Source organism: Pituophis catenifer, unplaced genomic scaffold, assembly GCF_029215685.1.
Source record: "Pituophis catenifer annectens isolate HBS135680 unplaced genomic scaffold, rPitCat1.0.hap2 SCAF_12, whole genome shotgun sequence".
Classification (NCBI taxonomy): domain Eukaryota; kingdom Metazoa; phylum Chordata; class Lepidosauria; order Squamata; family Colubridae; genus Pituophis; species Pituophis catenifer.
Genome location: NW_027256892.1, coordinates 22,676,687 through 22,704,290, shown reverse-complemented (window position 1 = coordinate 22,704,290; position 27,604 = coordinate 22,676,687). Strand labels below are relative to the sequence as shown.

Sequence of the window (27,604 nt, the reverse complement as noted above, 5' to 3'; positions counted from 1 at the left end):
CAAGTTCCAGCTATCTTATCTTTGAGAAACACAGATCTAGATTTATGGAGATTCTCAGCCATCCAGGTCATGGTTGTCCCAAAGATGCTTTATTGTTTCAAGAGGCAACTGAACTTTCTGGTTTTTCTTTGAAGACATTTCGCTTCTCATCCAAGAAGCTTCTTGGCTGAGAAGCTTCAAAGAAAGTCTTCCAACGAAAAACCAAGGAAGTCCAATTGCCTCTTGAAATAAAAAAGCACCTTGGAGAAACACGGATCTAGATTGATATCACTCATTCAGGGGTTGAACTTTCCTTAAAGGAGCCCAAAGTAAGGTTTTTTTTTTTAAAAAAGAGCAGAACACAAGTTCCACATTGCCAATTAAATAAGTTTTATTGGGATTGGAGTTACATGTTCACTTGTTCCTTATACAGTACCCATACCGGTAAAGTGCAATGTTTGCTCCCCTTTTCCCTGTGCACATATTCAAAGTATCAAGAATGCCCTTGTCATGGTCATCAGTCCTTCAAGTTCTGAAGGTGGCCCCCATGGAGTGCCAACGTCTTCAGTCAACCTCCTCAATGGTTGGTCCAGATGATGCTCCTCCGGAGGGGGGTGCACCACCTCCAGGGAAGCTGCCAGGCATGCCACCGGGCATCCCTCCAGCGCTCTGGTATAGCTTGGTTATGATGGGATTGCAGACCTTCTCCAGTTCTTTCTGCTGGTGCTCAAATTCTTCCTTCTCAGCCGTCTAAAGATGCAGGGGAGGGAAGGGGGGAGAAATGTGTTAAAACCTCAAGGACTAGAATAACCTTGTGTGAACTTGCGATTCTGGAAGATATTCTAAAACCCCAGGAAGGTCTCTCTTAAGTACCAGAAAACTATCTTAATTAGCGATGCCCCCTTGTTGCTGGGCCTAAAAAAGGTAAAATAATAATAATAATAATAATAATAATAATAATAATAATAATAATAATAATAATTTTATTTCTATACCGCCCTTCTCCCGAAGGACTCAGGGCGGTGTACAGCCTATTTAAAAACACAAGACAAAACACTGATTAAAAATTTAAAATAATTAAATAAATTTGGCTCAATTTAAAACCCCACAAATTTAAAATACCCCAATTTAAAATTATGTTGATAGCCCAGCCTGGCGGAACAACAGGGTCTTCAGTGCGCAGCAAAACCCCCGGAGGTTGGAGATCTTACATATTTCCGGGGGCAGTTCATTCCACAGGGCTGGGGCTCCCAGAGAAGGCCCTCCCCCTGGTTGTCGCTAGCCGACATAACTTGGCTGATGGCACCCTGGGGAGACCCTCTCTGTGGGAGAGAACTGGCCGGTGGGAGGCTATTGGTGGCAGAAGTCTGTCTCGAAGGTACCCGGGTCCTATGCCATGGAGCGCTTTAAAGGTGGTGACCAACACCTTGAATCGCACCCGGAAGACCACTGGGAGCCAGTGCTCCCTTATATTACAATATAATATATATATAATATATAACAGTATAATATAATAAACTTTTCTTGAGGGAGAGGCCAGCTCCAAAATTCAGTCGTTTTCAACTTAATTGGAAATATATGATGCTATAGAACTGCAAAAAGGGTCGCTCAGACATCCAAGGAAGGTGTTCTGGCCAACATAAGGTCTTTTCAAACCTTCTGGTGGAAACTACGAATGGTTTTGGAACCTTCATCCTTGCGACCCCTGAAAGTTATTCCTTCTTTTGACAGCTGCGTCATTTGCAACGCTGATAAACCTCTGCAAAAGTTTGCCACAAACCTGATTTTTATCCAGCCAGTTGATGATCTCGTTGCATTTGTCCAAGATCTTCTGCTTGTCGTCGTCATTGATCTTCCCTTGCAGCTTCTCGTCTTCCACAGTTGCCTTCATGTTGAAAGCATAGGATTCTAGGGAGTTCTTGGACGACACCTTGTCTCTCTGCTTCTCGTCCTCAGCCTTGTACTTCTCAGCTTCTTGGACCATGCGCTCAATGTCTTCCTTGCTGAGGCGACCTATGGAAAAGACGAGGATCCTTATTAATTTCCCTCCATGCCAAACACCTAATATAGTAAGTCCAAATTGCGGTACTGTTTGAAACAAAGCTGTTCCTGAGTATTTGAATAGGAATGGCGGACAGGCCAAGAGCTAACTTGTTTTATTCATGCTGTCCAGTTTTGGCTGGATGAGGGGTTCAAGGATAAGCTTTCAAAGGCCCACTGAATATGTCAGTGGCAAATAAAATACAGGTAGTCCTTGTACCAGGCCTGGAAGCCCTTCTTTCGTTGGGGGGCTACCCTTGGAACCCTGACACCTTGACTTACAAGTTCATTGAGTGACAATTCAAAGTTACAACGGGCACAGAAAAGTGACTTGCGGCCATTTTTCAATGGTGGTGAAAAATGGCTGCAAGCAATAAAGTGGAAGGGACCTTGGAGGTCTTCCAGTCCAGCCCACTGCTCAACCAGAACCTATACCATTTCAGATAATTTAGCATCTTTTTCATATCTTGTTCGTATCTGCATATACATATACCAATCTGTCTCAATCCCGTTCTTCCAGGTCTCATTTCTCTTTCAATTCCCTTATCCGTTAATAAATCCTTATCTCTAACCATATTTCCAAAATTAAAAACATTTGGGTGTATTAAAGCTTCCACTGTTGATAACCATGGTGGTATTTTCACATAATATTTATCTCTAACCTTTTCCCATACCAGTAACAATGCATTTCTTATATAATGTCTATTGAAGTATGTATCTTATTTCTACTGTACCACAAAAAAAGCATGCTATCCCAGATCATGCCCTTTCCAATGTTAAAAACCTTGTATTTCTTAATTCAATTCATCCCTTCAACCATGTCAATGTTGCTGCTTGATAATATAGTATATGTATTTGCAGATACGAGCAAATATGAAAAAAATGCTAAATTATATGGTTTTTATTTGGAAAAGACCATTTCAGATAATGTGACTTGTCTCCGAAAGTAAAAGGTTCCCCTCGCACATATGTGCTAGTCGTTCCCAACTCTAGGGAGCAGTGCTCATCTGTTTCAAAGCCGAAGAGCCAGCGCTGTCTGAAGACGTCTCCGTGGTCATGTGGCCGGCATGACTCAACGCCAAAGGCGCATGGAACACTGTTACCTCCCCACCAAAGCTGATCCCTATTTTATCTACTTGTATTTTTTTATGTGCTTTCGAACTGCTAGGTTGGCAGAAGCTGGGACATGTTAACGGGAGCTCACCCCGTCTGGAGGCCTCTTTATGGAGCACTCACCTTTGTCATTGGTGATGGTGATTTTGTTCTCTTTGCCTGTGCTCTTATCGACAGCCGAAACGTTGAGGATGCCATTGGCATCAATATCAAAGGTGACTTCAATCTGAGGGACGCCCCTTGGAGCTGGAGGAATGCCCGTCAGTTCAAACTTGCCCAGCAAGTTGTTGTCCTTGGTCATTGCTCTCTCTCCCTCGTACACCTGGAGAAGGCAAGCAGAAAACAGAAAATGTTTAGGCAGGCCTGAGCTAGAATTCCCAATTGTGGGAAATTTCCACACTTATGAAAAAACCTTTTGTCCTCGTTTTTGAAGTCTGTAGCCAGACCGGTGGGAGGAAGACGGACGTTGTAAGTCCATCTTACTAGAAATATCTATTAATAAGCTGCCTCTCCAATTTCCCAGAGTTCTTAGTGCTTAAAAAAATGCAGCCCCGGAAGAAAAAAATAATCAGGGGCCTTTTGAGCCAGGGAATTGGTCGCTCAGACATCCAAGGAAGGTAATTTAAGCCAACACTGGTTTCTTTTTCAACCTCTGGTGGAAACTACGAATGGTTTTGGAACCTTCATCATTGCGACCAAATCCTTGCTCTGTGCGTCCCCCACTTGGCGAAGCTCCAAGTTCGCCTCTTAAAAGCACATTTCAGCAATCACGATAAACCAATTCTCCCTGACCACCATCACAAGACTCCCCCCCCTCCCCAATTTTCTGTAGGTTTCACCTACCTGAATCAGCACCCCTGGCTGGTTATCGGAATAGGTGGTGAATGTCTGAGTTTGCTTGGTAGGGATTGTGGTGTTGCGTTTGATCAAGACTGTCATGACACCGCCAGCTGTCTCGATACCCAGGGAGAGAGGAGTCACATCCAGCAACAACAGGTCTTGCACGTTTTCGGATTTGTCCCCGGAGAGAATGGCAGCTTGAACGGCTAAGGAAATTAAGAGATTAACATACGTGAGAATATCATCCGAAATGTCCTTAGTTATCCAGAGACAATTTTGCTTGCTCGCATTAAGGCTTTTCGTCATTATTAAACCCTGAAGTCATGGATTTTTTTAAGAATTCCTTTGGATAATAAGCTAACAGGGGTGGGCAACTGTGGCCCTTTTACAACCCGTGGAGACTTCAACTCCCAGAATTCCTGAGACAGCCAAGCTGACTCAGGAATTCTGGGAGTTGAAGTCCACAGGTTGTAAAAGGGCCAGTTGCCTACCTGAGCTGATAGAAATTACATTCATAGATCGGTACAACATTTTACCGTATTTTCCCATGTATAAGACCTCCCCCGCCACAATGTTTCATGTAGTTTCTTGTAGTAAGCACACTACAAGCCATCACTTGTTAAGAGTAATATAACAGGAACAGGAAATGCACCACAGGAACAACAGAGATGAAACCTAGAGTGGCAATGTGATACCGGAAACAACTACAATAGAGGGGAATGATATAGAGCTGCATGTAAGAGAGGCTCATTGGGCATGTGCGGCCCTTCTCCTTGGCCTCCTGTAAGACGCACCTCAATTAAAGTAAACTTTAAATTAAATGTTTACTTTAAAAGTAAACATTTTAAAGAAAAAGTAGCATCTTGTACATGGGAAAATACGGTATCTAATATTAAGGGAGCTGTGTTAATGCAGCAGCCACCAACTCTTAAAACTTTTGACTGTTCCCGAATGGCAAGATGGAATACCTGCTCCGTAGGCTACGGCTTCATCGGGGTTGATGCTCTTGTTGAGTTCTTTGCCGTTGAAGAAATCCTGAAGGAGTTTCTGGATCTTGGGAATTCGGGTGGAGCCGCCAACCAGCACAATGTCGTGCACCTGAGATTTATCCAGCTTGGCGTCCCGCAGCGCCTTCTCCACGGGATCCAGCGTGCCGCGGAACAGGTCGGCGTTCAGCTCTTCGAAGCGCGCCCGGGTGATGGACGTGTAGAAATCAATGCCCTCGTACAGGGAGTCGATCTCAATGCTGGCCTGGGTGCTGGAGGACAGGGTGCGCTTGGCCCGCTCGCAGGCGGTGCGCAGACGGCGGACGGCCCGCTTGTTTTCGCTGATGTCCTTCTTGTGCTTCCGCTTGAACTCGGTGATGAAATGGTTGACCATGCGGTTGTCGAAGTCTTCGCCCCCCAGGTGGGTGTCTCCCGCCGTCGACTTCACTTCGAAGATGCCGTCTTCGATCGTCAGGATGGAGACGTCGAAAGTGCCGCCGCCCAGATCAAAGATCAGCACGTTCCTCTCGGCACCGACCTGGGAGTAAAGGGAAAGGTCAAAACCGGACGCGAACCTGGCTGAGGCCATCTTCATAGTTGCCACAAGAGGGGGAGGAGGGGGAATTAGATAGCTCAGCTTAGCCCGTCAAAACAGAAAGTTCCTATGGGAACCAAGATCATTTCAGCAGGAGGAGGAGAAGGAGGGTAACCAAGCAACCGGCCAGCACCTCTATTGGACAATGTGACTGATGATTTGGGAGAAAGGGAGAACTTTTTATTTTTTAATTAGGTGAAAACCGCAGAACTTTCAAGAGTCAAATTTTCACCAGTTGTGCCAATATGATGCATCCAATAAATTGTTTTTTTGACAATTTATTTTGTTTTTTGACGGAGTTCTGCTTTCAATAGGTGGAATACTTGGAGTGCTGACGGGAACATGGGTCAATGGAAAAACCCAAGCCAGATCCCCCCCAAAAGGGATTTATATTTCCCCAGTACACTTGCACAGAGGGCCTCCTCAGGGTGCCATCCGCCAGACAATGTCGGCTGGCGACCCCCAGGGGGAGAGCCTTCTGTGGCGGCACCCGCCCTCTGGAACAACCTCCCCCCAGAGATACGTACAATACCAGATCTCCGGACTTTTCGTCGGGCCCTGAAAACTTATTTATTTCACTTAGCCGGGCTGGCTTGATCCCACTGTTTTGGTTAAATTTAATTGATTTTAATTGGGTTGTTTTAAATTGCGGCCAAAATATTTAATTATTTTTAAACTGTTTTTAAATTTTGTTATGTTCTGTTTTATTCTGGCTGTTCACCGCCCTGAGTCCTGCTGGAGAAGGGCGGTATACAAATTAAAAACAAATAAATAAATAAAATATCCTCTGCATTTAAGATTTCCCAACCTTCAGCTTCAACCACTCACTTTTTTGTCCAAGCCGTAAGCAATCGCAGCTGCGGTTGGCTCGTTGATAATTCGGAGCACGTTGAGACCAGCAATGGTTCCGGCATCTTTTGTAGCTTGGCGCTGGGAGTCATTGAAATAAGCTGGAACTGTGACCACAGCATTTGTAACAGTCTGGAGAGAGGGGGGAGAAAAAGTTATATAAGTTATATAAGAGCGGGGGAAAGTGCTTGAGGTAGTGTATCAACAACTTAAGTGGTGTAGACTTCAAACTTCCCGGCTGAGGAATTCTGGGAGTTGGAAGTCCACACACACCCCTTAAAAGTTGAAAAACAGTGCCGCAGGAGCCCACTTTTACATTGTGACTGTTTCCCCCCCCCCCATTTCGTTCAAAGAGCTCACCTTTCCTAGATAGGCCTCTGCAATCTCCTTCATTTTTGTTAGCACCATTGAGGAAATTTCTTCGGGATAAAAGCTTTTGCACTCTGCTTTGTATTCCACTTGGACTTTGGGTCTGCCGGCATCGTTCACGACTGTGAAAGGCCAATGCTTCATGTCCGACTGAACTACGGCGTCATCAAATCGGCGGCCAATCAGACGCTTGGCATCTATTCGAGATAGCGAAGATGTTATATATACTCTAGTTCAGGGGTCTGCAACCTTAAACACTCAAAAGAGCCATTTGGGTCCGTTTCCCACAGAAAAGAAAACACCGGGAGCCACAAAACCCTTCCCATGCCTGACTATTTCTTGAGCGGCCACAAAACTAGCATATGTAGTTAAATTAAATGTTCTGTTTTCTTCTGAAACTTTTCTTTTCTTGGATTTATCCATGGTTGGCCTACCGGGGGTTGAAAAGCTCAATAAATTGTGTGCCGGCAGGTGTCACACATTGGAGGTTGGGATGCATATTTTGAGTGACAGGGAGCCGCAGCAGAGGGGTGAAAGAGCCACATGCGGCTCCAGAGCCGCAGGTTGCTGACCCCCTGCTCTAGTTAATTTAAACTGCTCCTTAATCACTTATTTAAAATGTGCAAATTAAAACACAGCTTGAACTGCACCTCTTAAAAATCAAGCCAAGGTTGCAGTTTTGTGGTTTTATAATTGACAAAGGCAGGGAAACAATATTCCATTTTCAAAACCTTATTATGTTCAGAGGCCCTGAAGAATTATAGGAGGCGTGGTGGTGCAGTGGTTAAGAGTGCAGTACTGCAGGCTACTTCTGCTGACTGCCAGCAGTTTTGAGAGTTTGACTCATCCTTTAATCTTGTGAGGTAGGTAAAAACAAGGAGCCAGATTGGAGGCAATATGCTGACTTTATCAGCCGCTTAGAGGGCTGTAAGGCACTGTAAAGCGGTATATAAGTCTTAAGTGCTATTGCCCTTCCTTCCTTGGTGTGCTCTGGTTAGACTGCAATATTGCAGGCTAACTCTGCCAACTGCCACCAGTTCAATTCTGACTAGCTCAAGGTTAATTCAGCTCCCACTGCTTCAGCAACCAGAAATCCGATTACCACTTTTGGCGATCAAATATTAGAATGGTGTCAGAGCAGTGAACGTTGACCACTGTAATTATCTATATGAGGGGTTCCCCTGGTGGTGGTGGTGAGACGATATTCCATGGGGTGCAAAAACTTGGGTTTAGAAGTTTCAAAATTATTGTGTATATGCATAATTATATCCACATAATTATTTACTTCTACATGGGGTGCGAGAATATATCAGAAGTGTTCTAAAGGTGTGGGGTATAGAAAAGGTCGTGAGCCCCTGATCTATATTGATTGCTGCATAGAGCAATGAAAAGCTGAAGGCTTGTTGGGCAGCATGTTTATAGGTACAAAGGCACCCCCCCCTTTCCCTTAAATGCTGCCCTTTTCCCACAAGGTAACCCTTTTTTGAAGACCTGTCTCCTTACCGAAGACTGTGTTTGTGGGATTCATTGCCACTTGATTCTTTGCGGCATCACCAATCAGCCTCTCGGTATCTGTGAACGCCACGTAGCTTGGCGTAGTCCTGTTACCCTGGTCATTGGCGATGATTTCCACCTTGCCATGTTGGAAGACCCCAACGCAGGAATAGGTGGTGCCCAGATCAATCCCGACAGATGGTCCCTTAGACATGGTGAACTGCAAAGGTTAAAAACAAATATCAGTCATTCACTGACAAGAGAACCAGGCCCTCTTGTTCCACGCTGCGTTGTTCAACCTGGGCACCTAGAAGAGGTCAAGAGACTTCGAAACTCCTAGAATTCCCAGGCAGCAATTCAACTCGTTAAGCCAAATCTTTGTACTTTTTAAAAGATGTCTGGATTTCAATTCCTAGTATTTCCCCAATAAACATGGTTGGAAAATTCTGCTGAGTTGCAGTCCAAGACCTCTAAAAAGGTGCAGATGTTTGGTTGAAACCATCTTGACTAGAGCCACTCTTTGAACGAAGTTGAAAACGCTTCAATTTTTTTAATATAAAAAAGCTTTAATTTTATGTAATTTATCCATAAATTAAATTACATTTTATGTAATTTATCGGAGTATACAAAGCAACTGTACTGAATTCTACTATATAGTGCAATATTAATCCAATATCAGGGGTTTTCAATTCAATTGCAAAGAACGTGCGTTTTTTTTAAATAATTATAATGCACATTGAAGATGGCATTTAATTTCATTGTATGATGTGCAATGACAAGAAAGTAAAACTAAACTCATCTAATACCCCCCCCACACACACCTTTGCCATCTTGCAAAGTAGGCAAATTATATATATTATATATGAAATTGCTCCCCGTTTGGATCAGCTGCTCCAGGGAGGGTTGGATATATATGTAAGTAAATGTATACCGTTTCCCCCAAAATAAGACATTATTCCCTGATAACAAGCCCAATCAGGCTTTTGAGCACATGGCAATAAGGTTAAGGCGCTTATTTCAGGGTTCAAAAAATGTTAAGAGTCTTATTTCGGGGAAACACTGTGTGTGTGTGTGTGTACATATATATATATAATTATATACATATATACATATAGATATTATATATATATAAATATCTCAGGAAGAAACCAGAGATATTAACTGTAGACACATATATACCACAGGATGTATATATACATGCATATATTAAGTGTTATATAAATATATACATACATATATATATATATAGTTTTTGTCGAAGTACCTGGTCTATCCCAATATGGGAGGGAGCATACTGCATCCCTTTCACTTTTCAGCTCCAATCCAGGAGCCCTCAAGTAGTCGAGTTCACTACAAACCCTTTTATACCAAATTTATATTTGCTGATAAAGAAATAAAGGGAGACTAGTATAGACCTATTTCAAGCTATTTAGTTCTCATCAGCTAGCCATACCCAAGTTCGAATCCAAGTTAAGAAATAGATCTATACCAGTTTCCCTTTATCAGCAAAATATAAATTTGACACACTTATGTATGTGTACGTATATGTATATATATATATATATATATTTTCTTACTTCTTCGTAGGGTTTATGTGTTTTTCTTCTAGCCAGGTTTTCCCTACGTACGTCTAAAAGAAAAAAGCCCAGAATCGAGTGGATGTGATTATACTGAGCTGGAGCTGCAGAAAAACCTTGGTTACGTAGGGAAAACCTGGCTAGAAGAAAAACACACATAAACCCTACGAAGAATATATATATTTATTTATTATATATATAATATAATCCCAAAAGCAGCCCATCCAAAACAGGGAAGCCATTTCATAACCTTGGAAAACAGTCAACAATTCCATTTATCTCCTGCTCCCTCCAGTTCTGCAGCTTCCCCCTTCCTGGAGTTCGTTTCATTCATTCAGGCGGTGGGAGCGACCACGTGGCGTCGCCCCTGGAGGGCAGCCCCGTGGAACGGGGGGCGGGGCTTAGGCCGAACCACGTGCTGCGCGGCCCGGGGACCGGAAGAGCGCGCTGCTGAGCACGTGCCAGAGTGCAAGTAGCTGGCAGACCCGGTTTTTTCTCCCTCTCCCCTTCTCCCGCCTCCGCGAATGGAGGAAGGAGAGCCGGGAGCTGCTGCTATTGCTGCTCCGTCTCCTCTCCCGATTCAAAAGCAGACCAGGACCCGGGTTTCAAGCAGCCGGGGGAAGAAGGTCGTTGAGCAAAGCCGCCCCCTTCCCCCGCAAGCCCCAATTTCCTTCCCCCCCTTTCTAAACCTGCTTTTTTCCTCCTTTACAGCCGCATCTCTTTAATGCCTATGGAAAGCATTAAAAAAAGGGGGGGGAGAAGAGAGAGATAGCAAGGCTCCTTTTATGCTTCGTTTAACGTCCAATTCCAAGCTTCCCAAGGGCGGGTGACCACGAGAAGGAGCCTTCCCTCCCCTCGAAAGAAAGGTTGGATTTGCAGGTCGGGATTCAACTGGGGGAGGGGGTGGAGGAAAGGGAGAGGGGAAAAAAAAAGCAGCTTGGCGGGTTTTTCTTGCAGACGTTGCGTTGCCCAACTGGGTGACATCATCAGGGCAAGGAAAGGGAGGGGGGTGGAGTTTGCGGAGTGAAGGGGGGGAGAATAAGGATTATAGGGGTCCCTTGGTGCTCTCTGAAGTTTGGGGGGGGGTGTTTCTCGCAGGCGTTTTGTTACCCAACTCGGTGACATCATCAGGGCTGGGAAGGGGGTTGGGTGGAGCTTGGAAAGGGGAGGAAATGGGGGGGAAGAAAAAGGACTCTGGAATAAGGATTATGGGCTCCTTGGTGCCTCCTGAGCGTGTGGGCTTTTTTTTGTTCCCCCCCCCCCCCACCCTCTCTCTCTCTCTCTCTCTCGCAGGCGTTTCCTGACCCAACTAAGTGGCCTTATCAGTGATAAAAGGAACGAGCCTTGCTCGGTGTTATATTAGTGGCTATTTCATGAACAAAAAACCCCACATCTCCCTGATTAGGTAACCTAACTGGGTCACGAAACGTCTGCAAGGAAAAAAATAAGAGCACCCCAAGAAACCTTCAAGACAGGGAGGGCTTGAAAACTCTCTCCCCCCCCTCTAATCCAGGCGAAAAAGGAGGCTGGTTAATCGCCTTAAGCGCCCATCCGCTTCCATCTCATCGTCGAGGTCGGTGGGGAAGGGGGAAGAAGAGGCATATTTCCAACACCTTGGGGGGGAAATGCTTTTTCAAAGGGGGGGTTAAGCCAGTCAGCCCCTTTTTTTAAAAAAAAAGGGGGGGGCTGAAAAGCAGACCTGCTGCAATGCAAAAACCCCTGTTTTTGCAAAGCGGGACCCCCCCTTTTTCCCAGCAGCCTGCGGGGAGATTTCAGACAAAGGCTCAGCCAAGGAAGAAGTAAGGGAGGAAGGAAGAGGAGAGAGCGAAGGCCGGGAAAAATTGCAGGTCACCTTGAGAAAACAGCGCAGGAGGAGGAGAAAAAAAAAATAATTCGCCTTCCCCAATAAATGCATCTCTCTCTGTCTGCAATGCACCCCGTATAGAACCCAGCATCCCCAATTCGCTTATTTAGCAAAAGGGGGGGAAAAAATAAAACACAGCAAAAAATTTTTTTTAAAAATAAAATTTTAACTTAATTTTAATTTAAGAACCCCCAAAGCAGCTTTTCAGCTATTGCTGCTTCCTTCCTTTCCCCCCCCCCCCTCCAAGCCTGCAAGAAAAAAAAAAAGATGTAATAATTACCTGTTTCGCCCGTGCGCGGACAAAGCGATGCAAAACGCGCCACGAGACCGGCCAGAGTAAGAAAGCGGCTTTCCCGGGCCGGCCCCGGTCCTTATATACCTCTGGAGAACCTTCCAGAAGAGTTACGCCTCTTTCCGGCCGGCCAGCCAATCCCGTAATCCCGCAAGCCGGACTTTGGCCAATAGCCGCCGCCTTTGCCCGTTGACGTAACAAAGGCGGGGGGGGAGCGGTGAAAAGAGGGCGGGTCAGGGAGGCGCGTGAGTCAAGGAGAGCCGGCCGGCTTTTTCCTTCTTTCTTCCTCTTTCCTTTTTTCTAGAACGTTCATCCCTCCCAGGAGGGAGGGATGGGAGGCGGTCTCGAACTCGATGACGTCTCCGGGAGCCAATGACTTTCCCTCACGGCGCGCTTTATTTGCATGAGCAGGCGAGACAAAGGGAATATGAGAGAGAGAGAGAGAGAGAGAGAGGAATTGGGGGGGGACATTCGACGCCTCGGATTGCTCTTCCCTTTGTGTTCCGAGAGGGAGCCAATCGCTTCCCAGAGTAGCGTTCCACGATTTGCATACTTTGCCCGAAGGGCGGGGGTGGGCAGCGAGTGCGCCCTCGCCCTCACTTTGAAGAAAGGGAAAAGCAGGCGGGCGGGGGTGGATGGGAGGGAACAGAACGTTCCGTGTTGGCGCTGTGGGGAAAACGATGAAGAGACAAAAGGAGCCAATTCGAACGCCGCGTGGGTCGACCCGAGAGGCCGCTCGGCCAATCAGGGCGCGGGGTGAACCGCCGCGCGGGCGCGGGAAGGCGGTGAGCGTGGCCAGTCAAAAACCGTCTCCTTGGAGGAGCTCCTGAGGAGAAAAAAAAACAACCGCTGGACAAAATGGCGGCCGGGTGAGGTTCGTGCGGTTGCTGCAGGGCGTTGGCGAAAGGCCACGGCTGAGGGTGAGCGGAGGACGCGAGCCGAAGCGGCTCGACGAAAGAAACCCTTGGGGAGCGAAGCTGCGAAACGCCTCGTCCCCGCTCGCCTTCATACTGGACTACAGCCCCCATCGTCCCCGGCAGCGAAAACAAAAGGGGGCCGAGATGTGGGGGAGCTAACCCAGAAAAGCCCAGTTGCCTCTTGAAAAAGCACCTCTGGGGTTAAACTCGCCGGGTTGTCAAAGCCCCCCACCCCCCGTAGCTGTAAAGCGAGGAGAGGGAGGCACTCTGCTCATGCTCAAGGGCCCTCTTGCCCTGAGCGCCTTGACTGGCAGGGAAAAGAGTTGCTTGCGCAATCGATCTCCTTCCCTCAAATCTGCCGAGGTGACGCGCTGCCATGTGGCCTCTCCTGACCCCGAAAGGATTTTCCTCCTCCTCCTTAATCCGAATAGGTGGCGATTGGCCAAACTATTCCAAGAAGCAAAGGCAGATTTCCTTCTTTTTTTCTTCTTCTTTTAAAGCCAAGGATTTGCAGAGAGACGGAAAAATGGGGAGGGGGCCATGCTTCCTTCCCACCCTCCCAAGTGGGCAATGAAAGACTGGCTTTCAACCCAAAAAACAGACTACATCATACTGAAAATACAACATCCCCTGATAATCAGCCCAGTTGGGCTTTTGAGCGCATGCGCTAAAATAAGCCTCCCCCCCCTGAAAATAAACCCTCCCCGAAAATATTTAAAATGCAGAGCTGGAAATCAGGTAAGACGGCAAGAGGGGCCCCATCTTGCTCCATGCGCCCCAAAATAATAAGGCCTCCCTGAAAATAAGGCCAAGTGCTTATTTCGGGGTTCAAAAAAATATAAGGGTCTTCTTTTCGGAGAAACACGGTAGTTGGTCATTCAGAAATATTGTTCAGCCAGCCCCCTTTTCTGGATTTATCCAAGATGCTGATCCTTGCATTTTTAATGTTAACATTAAATATTGTTGAACATGCTCAACTAGCCCTGAAATAATAATAATAATAATAATAATAATAATAATAATAATAATAATAATAATAGTAATAGTAATAATAATAGTAATAATAATAATAAATAAAAAAACTGGTCGGAGGAGTTTAATCTTTGGGTTTAGCCGAACTGCAAGTTTGGCAGCCTTTATTTTAAAAACAATGAAGTCTTCAAATGGTGGAATCAGGACAGTTTAAAATAAATATTTACTCCCTTTTGCTTTGCTTATGCTGAGCACAAATCATGGATGGCGGCAGACAAGAAGGTGTTCTCAGTTTTACCAGTTCAAAAAAAAAATAAAAACAAAAAGGAATTTGTACAACAGTAATACATAGTACTACATAGTAAATGGCATACAAGGTAACAATGTTTTAAATAATTTTTACAAAATAACAATTGGCTGTTCAGAGTATAGTGTTTCCCTTGTGAGATACTATTTAAGGTCATGAATTTGAAGCCATTGTGCTTAAATATTCCCTTTTGCAGTGAAATCCTAGTGATGTGACATACTGTTTTTTCTTGCACCAAAATTTCTTCCCTTCTTAATATCTGAGAAATTCCCTTACATTAGATTTAGCTTATAATGTCATTTATTCTCTTCAGTGGTAGAATTCAGATGGTTTGGAGAGTTTGGCTGGTGAATATAAACAGGAGGTTCAAAACATCTGGGTATATAATAACTTGATGATCATGTTTTAGAGTTTAGAGGGATTGCCAATATAGTGTCTACCATGTTTCCCCATAAATAAGACCCTGTCTTACATTTTTTTGAACCCTGAAATAAGCGCTTGGGCTTATTATCAGGGGATGTCTTATTTTGGGGGGAAACAGTGTAATTGTCCAACTGTGCCCTAAGACAGGTCACTCTTCACACCTCCCATGAATTGCTCTTTTTGGAATAGTAAACATTTTAAAGAGTTGTAAAACAAAAAAATCAACACTTGGGTATTTGGGAGGCCTAGCTGCTACTGTTTCATTTTCTGTATCCCCATGGATAAAGTACAGTTTAAGGAAAGAAAAGATTGGATAGGTAGATGGCCACAGATTTATCAGGAAAAAGGAAATAGAGGCTGCTGCAGGGTAAGCTTTCAAAACTGACTGACCTAAGAAGAAGGGAGTGGGTTAGGAAAGTAAATGAAATGTGGATAATTTAAAGGAGCTATAATAAGGGTAGAGTAGGTGGTTTTAGAAGAAAACACAAACCAGGGAGTTGAAAACAAACAAACATAAATAACACTGATGGGGTGGAGAGGTGCTTAATTGGTGAATGGGGTGCATGCATATATTTTTGCTGGTTTAAAAGGCAGAACTTTCAGAATTTTTTAATCATTTTTGTTTGTATAAATTTATAGAATGGGTTGTTTGAGTTTTGTTGCATTTTACTACCGTTGAGCATAGTTTTTGTGCTAATGGTTGAGGTGGCATTGGGAGTAACTCATTTTTGAATTTGGTATATATTTGCATGTGATTTAGGAAAACATTTTTCACTTCCTGTGCAATGGATGTTTATTAAAGTAGAAAACTAATAGAGTATGTATTGCCAATTTATCTTTCAGGGAACATATACTAAATTTTCCATATACTAAATTTTGTGATTCCCTATTCTTTCTAATGGGGATTTTGTCATGGTGCCAGCCACTTTTTCAGAAATAACAGTGCCTATAGCCCCCTCCCTTCCCACCCAGTTAAGACAGGTCTGCTCTATTTTGTAGCAAATCGTCCTAACTATTTGATTTCTATACCTCGTTCACTAAGCATCAATTTTAAAATAAAGATTTAAATAGCTTTTTAATTCAAAAGGTTTGGGATAACTATCATGATTTGATAACCTGCATTATGCTGAGCTTTGGTATAAATAAAATGATGAAATAGTTCATCTGCGTTTGGATTTTACTTTCTTCCTGTTGAGTTCTGCGTTATGGGACTTGATGATAGGTTGTAAGCCGAATTGCTTTTTTAAATATTCAGTTAAGGTCTATGAAGGGATAAACTAGCTTGGTTGAGAGGGATGAAATAATCCTAACATTCTAAACAAGCAGACAGGAAGCCTGGCATGTCTGGTTCTTCTGAATGAACATATATAAGACTCAGCTGAGGAATTCATGCAATGCTGACTTTAATCATAGTTGAATGTGCTTCAAGATACTCCAGAAATGTTGTTATGGAGACTTCTAAATTAAGTGTGTCTGTTGTATAGCTGGAAACCTGCTTCTTATTTCTTGTGAAAATAGCTTTCTGTCACAGCCTTATAAGATCTGTAATACTGACTGCCCTGTATTAGCAACACACATCCTACTTTTGAATCCTAAGTCACCATTTATACATTTCTCTTATAATATATGAGTCTAGTGGTTCTCTTATTTCCTTCTTGATGACTGTGTTTAAGAATGTGATGGAAATAATCCCCCTGGAATAATATCAGTTTAAAACTCATCATCTTTGCAATCTAGTTGGCACTTGAAGTCAAACAACTTGCATTTTCTTATCGTTAAAGCTGGGTGATACTAGTTCTGTCCATAGATGAGACTTTCCACTTTGGAGAGATGAAAGCATTCTTAACACCAGTGCTGAAATCTACATTTCCAGCTCATTTCCATTCTTTATATCTCCTTTAAATTTTGCAGTTAGTTTTACAAGTTTGACTACGCTGTATCCATCCAAATGATCACATTTTCTAGATTATTACCTCAAAATGTTTACTAATCATGACATTGTATTCTGACCAAAAATGCTCCCCCCCCCCCACAGAAACCCTTTGGCACTACTCATCCTAAAAATGAATGTCACTATGTCCAGCATAGAGAACAGTATTTTAAAAACACCATTTTTAAAAACTTGTAAATGGAATTCAGGATTTGATGCTGATCTCACATTCTAATGATCCATTAGGATATAATTCCCTTTAGTGGAATTGCTTATTATTTATGAATATATACATACATACAAATACATTAGCTTGGTCACAGTGGGCTAATGTCTATATTCTTTAGCCGTATTCAGTCATACATACCTTCTTAAATTAATGCACTTCCATGTTCACAGAAATTCCCTCCAGTAAAGAAGACCAATTAAAGTCTAATATTGCTTCTCGCTTTTCCCCAAAGTTACTGTTTTCTGCTTCATTGGTGGTGATGTGTCCAAATATTATCAGTATTGTTAATTCAAGAAAAGGACACATGCAAAGTCCTGTCAGTTTTCTCTTGAAGCTGATCAGACTTAACATTAGCAGTGAAAAACATAGGTCACAATCGAGAAGACAATTGTATATGTATGCATTTAATTTTCCCTTAAGAATTCTGCTGGAACATCTCTATTCCACAGTTGTCTTTTTTTTTTAAAGCAAATTGGTCCAAAACTGCAAAATGCTATTCCTGTTGTGTCAGCATTCCCTTTTCTCCTTCCGCAAAAATTAAAAAAAAAATCTTAAAAAATAGAAATAATTGTTTTTACGAGTTCTCTTTTCCCAAGTCTGCTTGTACCTCAAAACAGAAAGATAAAAAAATATTGAGGGTTTTTGTTCTTTGTGTGTATGTGCATGACTATAGAAAACCAACGTTGCATTGGAAAATAAAATAATTGCATAATGCTGGCAGTGCATGTAATTTATGGATATAGGTGGGAGCCCAAATAGACGGAACAGTAATCAAACGGTTTGGAAAGCTCGACTTTGAGCAGGCATCATTGTAGGGGTTGCTTCCGTTTTGATCAAACTGGTGTAGTTACTTCTCTTTGGCTCAATTTTCCTGCCATTCATCTCAAGGTGGCTGTGCTGCGTCGGTGTTAGGTGTGGAGTAGCTTCTGTTGACAGGGTTTGCTGGCTGCGAGAGGCACTGTTTTCTGTGGATCTTGTCGAGGAAGAACCAGAATGTGAGCTTCTGGAGCCCAAAGAGGAAGAGCCCGGCTTGACTAATCGGGCCTTGGGTGCCTCTGCGTCTTCCCTGGGATTAAAAGAGAGTAAAAACGATTGAAAACCTGAGTAATAAAGGACCAGTAACAGTCATACAACAGTGTGTTTTGAGTTTTAGCAAATCTTTGGGGCTACCTGCCAGCAGTCTTGCCCAGGAGTCAGCAACCTGCAGCTCTGGAGCCGCATGTGGCTCTTTCATCCCTCTGCTGCAGCTCCTTGTTGCTGGTCGGCTCCAGGACAGATAGAGGAAAAAGGACGCCTTGCTAGGAGGAGACTCTATGGTGGGGGAACCGGACTTCCAGTCGGCTCCAAAATTGAAGGGGGGACTTCCGGTTAGGACCTTTGCGGCTCTTTGAGTGTTTAAGGTTGCTGACCACTGTTCTAGCCTTATTTACTTGTAGATAGCTTTTCTAAGCCAAGACTGGTGAAAATTACTATATTTTCTCAGCTGTTCCTGTTGACAAAATACTTTTCACCCATCATGATTAAAACAAGTAGTGTGTTTTTTTTTTTTAAATAATTTTCTCTGCAGTGCTGTTAACATTATTTTTGTTGGTTGTACAAGCCGGATGTTTGGAGTCGAATTGGCATTGTTTTTATTATTGTTATTATTAAACTGTTGAACAGAACTATTTGCTGTATAGTAAAAGCAACTTGTAATAATGGTAGTATTATTTTGAAAGCTTCAGGGAGACAAAGCATTTGAACCTCTTTTTTTTATTCATGACAGAGGAACAAGAAAGAATACTCAAGAGGCACTGACTGAAATAAAGCATTCCCTGGCAAGTGACCTAATTGTTGTTAATTTTGTGGTCTTAATGTGTGCATACGTCCCTTAAAAATCAAGCACCAAAATGAACGGAAATGAACAATGAAAACAATACAATGAATCTTTGGAAAGGTGGATTAATTATAACAATGTAACTGAAAGGTTATTCATTCCTCCCCTAGACTTTGTTTGTATCTGCCCAAGGGAGTCTACCTCACAGTTTGAGAAACCCTGTTCTAGGTAGATTGGGGAGAACTCTTCCTAACCAATCCTTCGTAATATAAAAAGCTCTCTCTCAGCTGATAGTATTTTTTTTTTTTTTTTATAAAATCATGATCAAGGCACATTAGACTGAGAAGTAGAAATCTTGTGAATAAATTATAGTCAGAAATAAGTTTCTGGATTTGAATAGGAACGCTCCTGACCTTTAGTCAGAGCTCTAAGAGTCTTAAAAGACATTTATTTCAAGTTCCTGATTGTTTCCAGGAATGTCTTGCTATCCTTTACTTTTCTGTAGTCCTGGTTCTCCCAGTGAATGATCACTGGGCTTAGCTGGATTTTCCCAGACATGTTAGTTAGGCTAAAATCATTTGACTAATTTATAGATTAATGAGTTTTAGGAACCTAAACGTTGAAATTACTTTATGATTCTTTGCTTTGTGTGAATCTGGCAGTTGGATTAATTCACCAAATCATAATTTAGTCCTGGGCCAATGTACAAATAGAACCGTTGACTCTCAGACTTTAAACCCTGCATTTAGAAATGGATTCTCTTTCCAGACACTCTGACTGAATTCTGGGAGTGAATTTCAGAGGGACTGCTGTATGTGACCTACATAATTGCCCTGTTTCTGACTCAACCGAGATTCACACCTACACAGAACATCATCTACCTTTTACACAGTATTCATTCTTCCAAGGCAACGGGTTGTTGGATCAGAGTAAAAATCCAAGTATTGTTTAGAATTCTATTTCCATAAACAGCTGCAAGTTCACCTAAAATTGATGTCAGCAGAAGTGTTCAGGCTGGTTGCTACCAAAAAACGTGTCGATACTTTTATCTTTTATGGATTTGTCTTAATTTTTAAAAGCTTGTCCATCTACTTCAGGATGCAGTTTGAATAAGTTTCTAATCCAAATTCAGAATTCATTGCTTTTTCCCTGGTTCCTGGATTTCCCTCAAGTATGATAGGTTTTTTTTTCCCTTGTGTTTTCCTGTGTTAAACATGAAAAATGAACTGTGCCGTTTTGTGGCATCCTCTACTTTGAATGCCAATTAATTTATAACCCTTTTATGTGGCTTTCAATAACTAGCAGTGAAATAAAAAGAAGAAAAAAATCCAGATATTGAAGTTGCGCAAAGGATGAGCAAAAAAAAAAAAAAAAAGGCAAGGAGGTGGGGGCAGGGAAGAGGTAAATTCCATGCAATTTAAAAAAAAAAAACACCTGTATAGAGATGTTGATTTTAGGAAAATCAGTTTAGGCAAATCAAGGATTTACTGAGGATCTTTCATGATTGCTCAAAAACTACAGAGGTCAGCATGATTGGATTGCAACAGTAAAGGAATATAAAGGAGGGAATTGTAATTCAAATAGGATTAAACTGCAGGATTCCTTTGAGTCATAAGGGTGTTGCCAGTTGAGTCATACTTTTGAAAACTTCCCGTAAATGCCCCACAAAGAAAGTTCAAGAAACATCTAGTAAGAAGTGATGTGCTATGATACAGTAGATTCAATACAGAATATTGTCATTTTACAGAAAACAAGTTATGAAAAGTGTGTGGACCCTCCCATATATGCTGATCACTAAACAGTTCAAAACACGAAAGGAAATCCTCATTCCATTTTTGAAAATGTAAATTTGCTTTAAGTAGAAGATCAAGAGCTGTTTCAGAGGAGGAAAATAGCCTTAGTTTCTTCAAAGGACATTGCAGTTGTAATCCAGGAAAAGAAATGGTATAGTAAATGTGTTAAATCACACTAGGAGATTCCCCACAACTCAGTTTCGTGTCATGTGGTTTCAGAAAGATGTTTTGGAACCCTACTGCATGATCTCCTTTAAAACTGAACATTGGTGATTGGTTTTGGAATCGCATATAAAACATTCCCTTTATCGCTGACTTATATGCTCCACTCCAGTTCTGAGGCTGTTCTATAATAAAATTAAGAGGCATTGCAACTTTTGAATGTTTAAAAGAGTGGGTATTTTTTACAGAAGCAATTACCTGATTTCATTTGGAGTTTCTTCTTCGTATTTATTTTTTTCTTTCCTTTTGATAGTTCGCCACACAGCCAAGACAACCAGCAAGGATACTCCCATCACACCACAGATTGCTCCGGCAACGATGCCGACATTTGGGGGATCTGTCGATTTAGAAACAAATGCTAGGTTTTATTTGTTCTACAGCCAAATACTGTTCTTGTCATTCTGGCATCTGTCGCACAGACATTTTCAATTCCTTTCTTTTATCTCAAAAAGGGATTGTGTATATTCTCATTGTTTTATGCCACAGGAGGTACAGCCCTGGGCAACTTTGGCTGACCTTGAAAAAAGATAAAACAAATTGGACTTGATTTGTGATTGAGGCAAGAGATCAACAGGAAGTCCCCGGAAGTTTCCACACTACTTTGGAAAGTTGCAAAATTACTCTGGAAGAAGTTGAAAACAAATCACTTCTGTAGAGATAGCAAGAAAACAACATGGTCATGTTTGAGTTGTCCCCAGGAAACAAGCTAAATTCAAGGAAGACTTGATTTTCCATGGCTAAACCATGAATAAAATTGTAACACAGGTAAAACTGAATTAACTCTACCCTGGAGCAGTGGACTGGTTGTTTTCTTCTCCATTTTTCCTCAGCCAACACATCTCAGATTATGCAAATGGTCGTAGTTTTATCACTTCAGATATTCAACAGTGGCGTAATCCACCTTGTTGCCTACAGATCATTAATTGCCTTAAATGCACTCCTTGTTGCCTCAGCTTTCTTTTGCATTGCATATTTCACATACCTGACTTCTAAAGCTTCAATTTAAAATGTTAAATGTTTTGGTCTTCGCATTATTTTGCACATTAGACTTTTCGTTTGTTAAAACTTAAGTTCCGGTGTTGAATACGAGGAAGTTCCAGTTGAAGGAAGAAGCACGCCCTTCCCACCCAGTCCTTTTAGGTCCCTGACAAACATGGCATCCTTCTGGACTGCATATTGGGATTTAGAGTAGGAGGCTGTTTCTAAGGTTGTGTCGGTCTTTTTTAAACCAGCAGTTCCAGTTGATACTCGTGGGAAAAAGCTCTTAAGTCCCACAGGGCCAGCTACCATCCCTGTGTTATTTAACATCTACATGAAATTTTCCGGAGAGGTGTTGAATAAGGTGGGGTGGTGAACTTTGATTATTATTCTGAGAATGCTCAGGTATGCATCCCTACTTGGAACATAGCCAGAGATGCTCCACAGGTCTCAATCCAGTATTTTAAATCCTGTGTGGAATGAAAGAGGCTCAGATTGAATCCTTGCGAGGCGGCTTTATCGATTGCCCAGGAATGTTTTGCTGCAATTTGATCGTAGCAATTGCTTTCCATGAGGTCACTTTCTCTTCAAAATAACATCTCCCTCATGTAAGGGTTCTTTTCAGCTCACAGCTCTGATGTATGCTGGGGATGGGCGTGCCTTTTCCCAGTTTAAACTGGTGCACCAGTTGCTGCCCTTTCTAGAATCCAGGAGCCCTGATGACAATGACTCGTGTTACATCACTACCCATTTCGATTATTCAATCATGTACCGAGAACTGGGACAGTCCTAGGAGAAAAGGAAACCAATTCCCTTGGCAGACTAGAACTGCGAAAGGTCCTTGGTGCTCTCTGAGCTTCCTTTGGTTTTCTTTCAGACGTTTCATTGCCCTAACTAGGTAACATTATCAGTGCTAGTGACTAGCCTGGATGATGTTACCTAGTTAGGGTAATGAAACATCTGCAAAAAAACCACCAACTTGGAGAGTATCTATCAAGGACCCCTCACGTCAACCCTGAGCTACAGATATTCTCCTTTATTGGGACTAGAACTATACTTTACAGGTAGACCTTGACTTGCAACAGTTCTTTTAGTGACCGTTCAAAGTTACAATGGCACTGAAAAATGTGACTTACGTATGTTTTTCACAGTTACGACCTTCGCAGCATCCCCATGATCACGTGATCAAAATTCAGATGCTTGGCAACCGGTTCATATCTATGGCCATTGCTGTGTCCTGGGGTCACATGATCCCCCTTTTGTGACCTTTTGGCAAGCAAAGTCAACGGGGAAGCCAGATTCGCTTAACAACCGTGTTGCTAATTTATCAACTGCAGTGATTCACTTAGCATGAGTGGTGCAGTGGCCTTGAGGTGGAGCTCTTGCTTCACAATCAGGAAGCTGTGAGTTCGATCCTGGGTAGCGGCAGTGCCTTTCCCTCCTTCCTCCTTGGGGACCTCAGGGAGTTTTTCCTGAATACTTTCCCGGAATGCTTCCATTCTTTCGATTTCTGTAATGGTTCCTGAATATTTGCTTCAAGGCCACTTCCTTGCCTCTCTGCAGATTGCAGCAGAAGCGAGTTTGCTACCAGGCGAAGCTACCATTGTAGCAGAATACATATATTCCGATTCCTGCACTGATTCAGATGAACGGAGTTGGACCTTGTAGCAGGGGTGAAATCCAGCAGGTTCTAACAGGTTCTAGAGAACCGGTAGCAGAAATTTTAAGTAGTTTGAAGAACCGGCAAATACCACCTGTGGCTGGCCCCAGAGTGAGGTGGGAATGGAGATTTTGCAGTATCCCCTGCTACACCCACCAAGCCACCACTTACACCAGTGGTGAAATCCAATTTTTTTACAACCGGTTCTCTGGGCGTGGCTTGGTGGGCATAGTGTGGCTTGGTCGGCGTGGCTTGGTGGGCATGGCAGGGGAAGGATACTGCAAAATCTCCATTTCCACCCCACTGTGGGGCCAGCCAGAGATGGTATTTGCTGGTTCTCCGAACTACTCAAAATTTCCGCTACCGGTTCTCCAGAACCTGCTGGATTTCACCCCTGCTCTACACCATTCCTGACAGACGGCAGTCCAGTCTCTTCTTGAAAGCTTCCGGTGATGAAGCTCCCACAACTTCCGAAGGCAGCTTCTGTTCCATGGGTTGATCGTTCTCCCTGTCAGGAAATTCCTCCTTATTTCCAGGTTGAATCTCTCCTTGATCAGTTTCCATCCATTATTTCTTGACTGGCCTTCGGGTGCTTTGATTATCAGTAGTTTCCCAAGCTCAGTTCAAATATTTCTAGATACCTTCCATACTTACGTTGCACTGTCACCTGTATGGCGCAGCTGTCCTCTCCTGCTTCATTGGAGGCAGTACACTGGTAAGATCCTGTGAACATCCGTGTGAGATTCCTCATAATAATTTGGGCGGGATTGGACAGATCTAAAATAAACGAAGGGACAAGATTTAATGATGTTTACGGCATAACTGTATCATTAAATAGTAGAATTAATTTGCCGGTGTAATATATACAGCGATGGTTTTAAATCTGATCTCCGCTCCTTCCGTCGGGACTTGAAGACTTGGCTTTTCAAACAAATAGGCTGAGATTGATTCCGGGCTTTATTATTTACTACTAATTAATTATTTGGATTAAATTATGATTTTATTGTACTTGTTTCTTAACTTGTGTTCGCCGCCCTGAGTCCTTCGGGAGAATGGCGGCATATAAATACATGTAATAAATACATAAATAAGAAATAGGATAATTCACGGAGGAACGGCAGGGTGGCAAAACTTACTGAGACGTGTCGAGGGCGGCAAAGAGTCGAGTTTTCCCTTTGCATCTACCCGCTGCCACATGTACATGATAGGGGCTGTGCCAGAGACCGAGTTACATTGTAAAGTGATTTCTTTTCCTTCAGATGCCACCCCTTCTTTCCAGCATTTGGGTTTTGAAGGTTTTTCTGGAAAGGAAGAAAAAAAAATATCAGTGAGATTCTGTAGAGATTTTCAGACATCCAGGTCTGTCCCAAAGGTGCTTTTTTTCAGGAGGCAACTGAACTTTCTTTGTTTTTTTTTCTTCTGAAGACGTTTCGCTTCTCCATCCAAGAAGCTTCTTCAGCTCTGACTGGATAGCGGGGGGAAATGGAAGGATTTATATTCCTTGTAGACAGCTGGTCATTTGCATCCTTTTGAAACACTTGGAGGTTTATCTCACTTGGAAGAGCCGAGGTGGCGCAGTGGTTAGAGTGCAGTACTGCAGGCTACTTCATCTGACTGCTAGCTGCAGTTCGGCAGTTCAAATCTCGCCAGGCCCAAGGTTGACTCAGCCTTTCACCCTTCCGAGGTGGGTAAAATGAGGATCCAGATTGTTGGGGGCAAGAGGCTGACTCTTTAAACCGCTTAGAGAGGGCTGTAAAATGAAGTGTTGTGTATGAAGTGGTATATAAGTCTAAGAGCTATTGCTATTGCTTGCTTATCTGTGTCTTCAGGGTCACCTGAGCGGTGCTCCTGGTTCCTGTAGTCTGCAATTTGTTCCTCTGGAAATTCATTCCTACTCTCACACCATTCAAAGGGTGTTCATCCCAAATGGTATAGTTTACTTATTTATAAATAAATGAGATGCTAAAATGTCTGTAGAGATTCTCAGTCATCCAGGTCATGGTTGTCCCAAAGGTGCTTTTTCAAGAGGCAACTGGACTTTCTTTTTTCTTTTGAAGACATTTCGCTTCTTATTCAAGAGGTTTCTTCAGCTCTGGCCACCCAAGAAGCTTCTTGGATGAGAAGTGAAATGTCTTCAAAAGAAAAAAACAAAACAAAACAAGGAAATCCAGTTGCCTCTTTGGGACAACCATGACCTGAATGACTGAGAATCTCTACAGACATTTTAGCTATAAAATTTGCATCTCGTTTATTTATAAATGTCAGGGTGCTAATTAATCCCATCCTGCTTTTGGGTAATCGCACCTTGATTTAGAGACGTGGATCGAGGCTTTTCCCTTGAAGCATACTTTTGCAAGAAAATAAACCCGAAGATATTTTTTTTCTAAGAATAAACTCATTTATTTGTTATAAGGAAAATAAAACATCTTACTAATCTAAATAATTACCTTTTGGCAACGTTCCTGCCGGCCACCTCTCTGTGGTCGGACTTCTTGGCAAGAGAACAAAGGAAAGAGTGAAGTAGAAAGAAAGGAATGCGGACATGCGTAGTTAGCTTACTGATAAGAAATTTGGCAAGCTACGGAAAGTCTGACAGTCCAGAAATATGAGCTCAGCTGGTAAATACAAAAACGCAATGACAATAAATAAGTAAACTATACAATTTGGGTCAGAAAAAAAACCCGGGACATTCAACAGAAAAGCTAAATACTTGTTTTGAAAACGTGGCGACCGTCTTACCTAGAACCTTCAGAGTGATGTGTGTCCATTCGTATTGTCCAGCATTTTTAACTTTGCACGTATATTGCCCAGAGTCGCTTGGCTGCAGGAGAGAAATCTCCAAAGAAGCATCTCCACTCAGGAAATTGGAGGCGAATGAAACGCGGCCCTTTTGTTCTTTGATCATATCATGATAGATGTTGCCTCCTGCATAAGTGATCACCTGGGAGACAAAGTTACTCATCAGCTTTGCCAAACTTAAGTTTAGCAAAAGGTGGTATTAAACTTATGGCAGCATTTATTTGTTCACCAGATAACCTCCCCAGCTGTGATTACTCACTTCCAGTGGTGAAATCCAATTTTTTTTACTACTGGTTCTGTTGGCGTGGCTTGGTGGGCGTGGTGTGGCTTGGTGGCTGTTGCAAAGGAAGGATACTGCAAAATCCATTCCCTCCCCACTCCAGGGGAAGGATACTGTAAAATCCCCATTCCCTCCCCACTCCAGGGGAAGGATACTGCAAAATCCCCATTCCCTCCCCACTCCAGGGGAAGGATACTGCAAAATCTCCATTCCCTCCCCACTCCAGCGGAAGGATACTGCAAAATCTCCATTCCCTCCCCACTCCAGGGGAAGGATACTGCAAAATCCCCATTCCCTCCCCACTCCTGGGGGAAGGATATTGCAAAATCTCCATTCCTACCCCACTCTGGAGCTAGCCTATGATGGGTTTTTTGGGGGGTGGGGAGTAGGGGACTATATTCTTAGTCCCTGGTTTTAGCATTCAATCACTTGGACAGTTTCTCATTAAAAATCATATGTGTCTCTGTGTTTAGTGAATAGCACTTTAAGTCTCCAAACTGTAATCTGGAACTGATCATAACTTGATAATGGTTTTTCTTTTGTTTGTTTAAAGGATTATCTGACACTTCATTTCACCAGCAGAGCTGCCTGTTTGGGGGAAGTTAAGTTTAACTGCTGCTTTTGCAAAGCAATTGAGAAAGAGGAAATACTTGGCTGATTTCTTCTGATTCTTTCAAAAAGCTCAGCACGCATCCATGTATCTTCTGCTATCTTTGCACTGTATGAAAAAGAAACATATCCAGTCCTCTTAATTGAGAAGATTGGAAAAGAGGTGATTTTTAAAAGATGGCTGTTGGGTACTGGAATTTCTGCTATAAGCACTCATTTGTGTATTTGATGGCTTGTCATGTCTCCTAATCTTGACTGTCTATCAGCCATTCTTGAATCCAGTTGAAAAAATAAATATGTTTTCAACGCTCAGATGATTGCTATGAAATCTTTAGTAAAGCCTTGTAGGAAAACCATTGTGTGATTCACATTTGTATAAGCGGCTTCCTACTTTTTGAGCTAAAAATCACAATGAAGGCAAAACAATATTATCCAGGGCTGTGCCAAAAGGAGATTTGTAGTAAACGGGGGCATAACAAGAGTTCCTTGGTTTAAAGCAGGGGTGAAATCCAGCAGGTTCTAACAGGTTCTGGAGAACCGGTAGCGGAAATTTTGAGTAGTTTGGAGAAATGGCAAATACCACCTCTGGCTGGCCCCAGAGTGGGGTGGGAATGGAGATTTTGCAGTATTCTTCCCCCAGGAGTGGGGAGGGAATGGGGATTTTTGCAGTA

At 42.8% G+C, this 27,604-nt stretch overlaps 2 protein-coding genes, 1 long non-coding RNA gene and 2 other non-coding genes across 5 annotated transcripts in view; 1 reads left to right on the top strand and 4 right to left on the bottom strand.

The window, feature by feature from the left end:
- Window positions 1-336: 336 nt before the first annotated feature.
- Window positions 337-12,059, bottom strand: HSPA8 (heat shock protein family A (Hsp70) member 8). The gene is made up of 9 exons (XM_070952422.1): window positions 11,987-12,059; window positions 8,275-8,485; window positions 6,763-6,968; window positions 6,382-6,534; window positions 4,941-5,496; window positions 3,976-4,178; window positions 3,256-3,454; window positions 1,760-1,992; window positions 337-729 (listed from the first exon to the last, which is right to left on the bottom strand). Exons 2-9 carry the CDS (start codon window positions 8,477-8,479, stop codon window positions 544-546), a joined length of 1,941 nt encoding a protein of 646 aa, XP_070808523.1. The 5' UTR covers window positions 8,480-8,485; window positions 11,987-12,059; the 3' UTR covers window positions 337-543.
- LOC139323338 (small nucleolar RNA SNORD14) lies at window positions 1,584-1,681 on the bottom strand. Its single transcript, XR_011600981.1, has one exon. It is a non-coding gene; the product is annotated as a small nucleolar RNA SNORD14 (small nucleolar RNA).
- On the bottom strand, window positions 3,729-3,827 carry LOC139323337 (small nucleolar RNA SNORD14). Its single transcript, XR_011600980.1, has one exon. It is a non-coding gene; the product is annotated as a small nucleolar RNA SNORD14 (small nucleolar RNA).
- A 775-nt stretch (window positions 12,060-12,834) lies between the features above and the next one.
- On the top strand, window positions 12,835-21,436 carry LOC139323160 (uncharacterized). Its single transcript, XR_011600966.1, has 3 exons — window positions 12,835-12,918; window positions 18,542-18,593; window positions 20,861-21,436. It is a non-coding gene; the product is annotated as an uncharacterized lncRNA (long non-coding RNA).
- The window catches only part of CLMP (CXADR like membrane protein), a 52,409-nt gene continuing 42,313 nt past the window's right edge, over window positions 17,509-27,604 (bottom strand). The window contains exons 3-7 of the mRNA XM_070952397.1: window positions 25,985-26,186; window positions 24,382-24,546; window positions 23,900-24,022; window positions 20,806-20,944; window positions 17,509-17,842 (exon numbers count right to left, since the gene is read on the bottom strand). Of these exons, the coding sequence (XP_070808498.1) occupies window positions 17,548-17,842; window positions 20,806-20,944; window positions 23,900-24,022; window positions 24,382-24,546; window positions 25,985-26,186 (924 nt within the window). The 3' untranslated portion in view covers window positions 17,509-17,547. The remainder of the gene's footprint in view (window positions 17,843-20,805; window positions 20,945-23,899; window positions 24,023-24,381; window positions 24,547-25,984; window positions 26,187-27,604) is intronic.

Bases quoted from the DNA above. Each gene is read 5' to 3' on its own strand.
- HSPA8 (XM_070952422.1), bottom strand. From the start codon at position 8,479: ATGTCTAAGGGACCATCTGTCGGGATTGATCTGGGCACCACCTATTCC. The intron at 6,969-8,274 runs GTAAGGAGACAG...TATCTCGAATAG, and splicing joins TCCCACAAACACAGTCTTCG to ATGCCAAGCGTCTGATTGGC. The intron at 3,455-3,975 runs GTAGGTGAAACC...TGCCTTCTCCAG, and splicing joins AGCCAGGGGTGCTGATTCAG to GTGTACGAGGGAGAGAGAGC.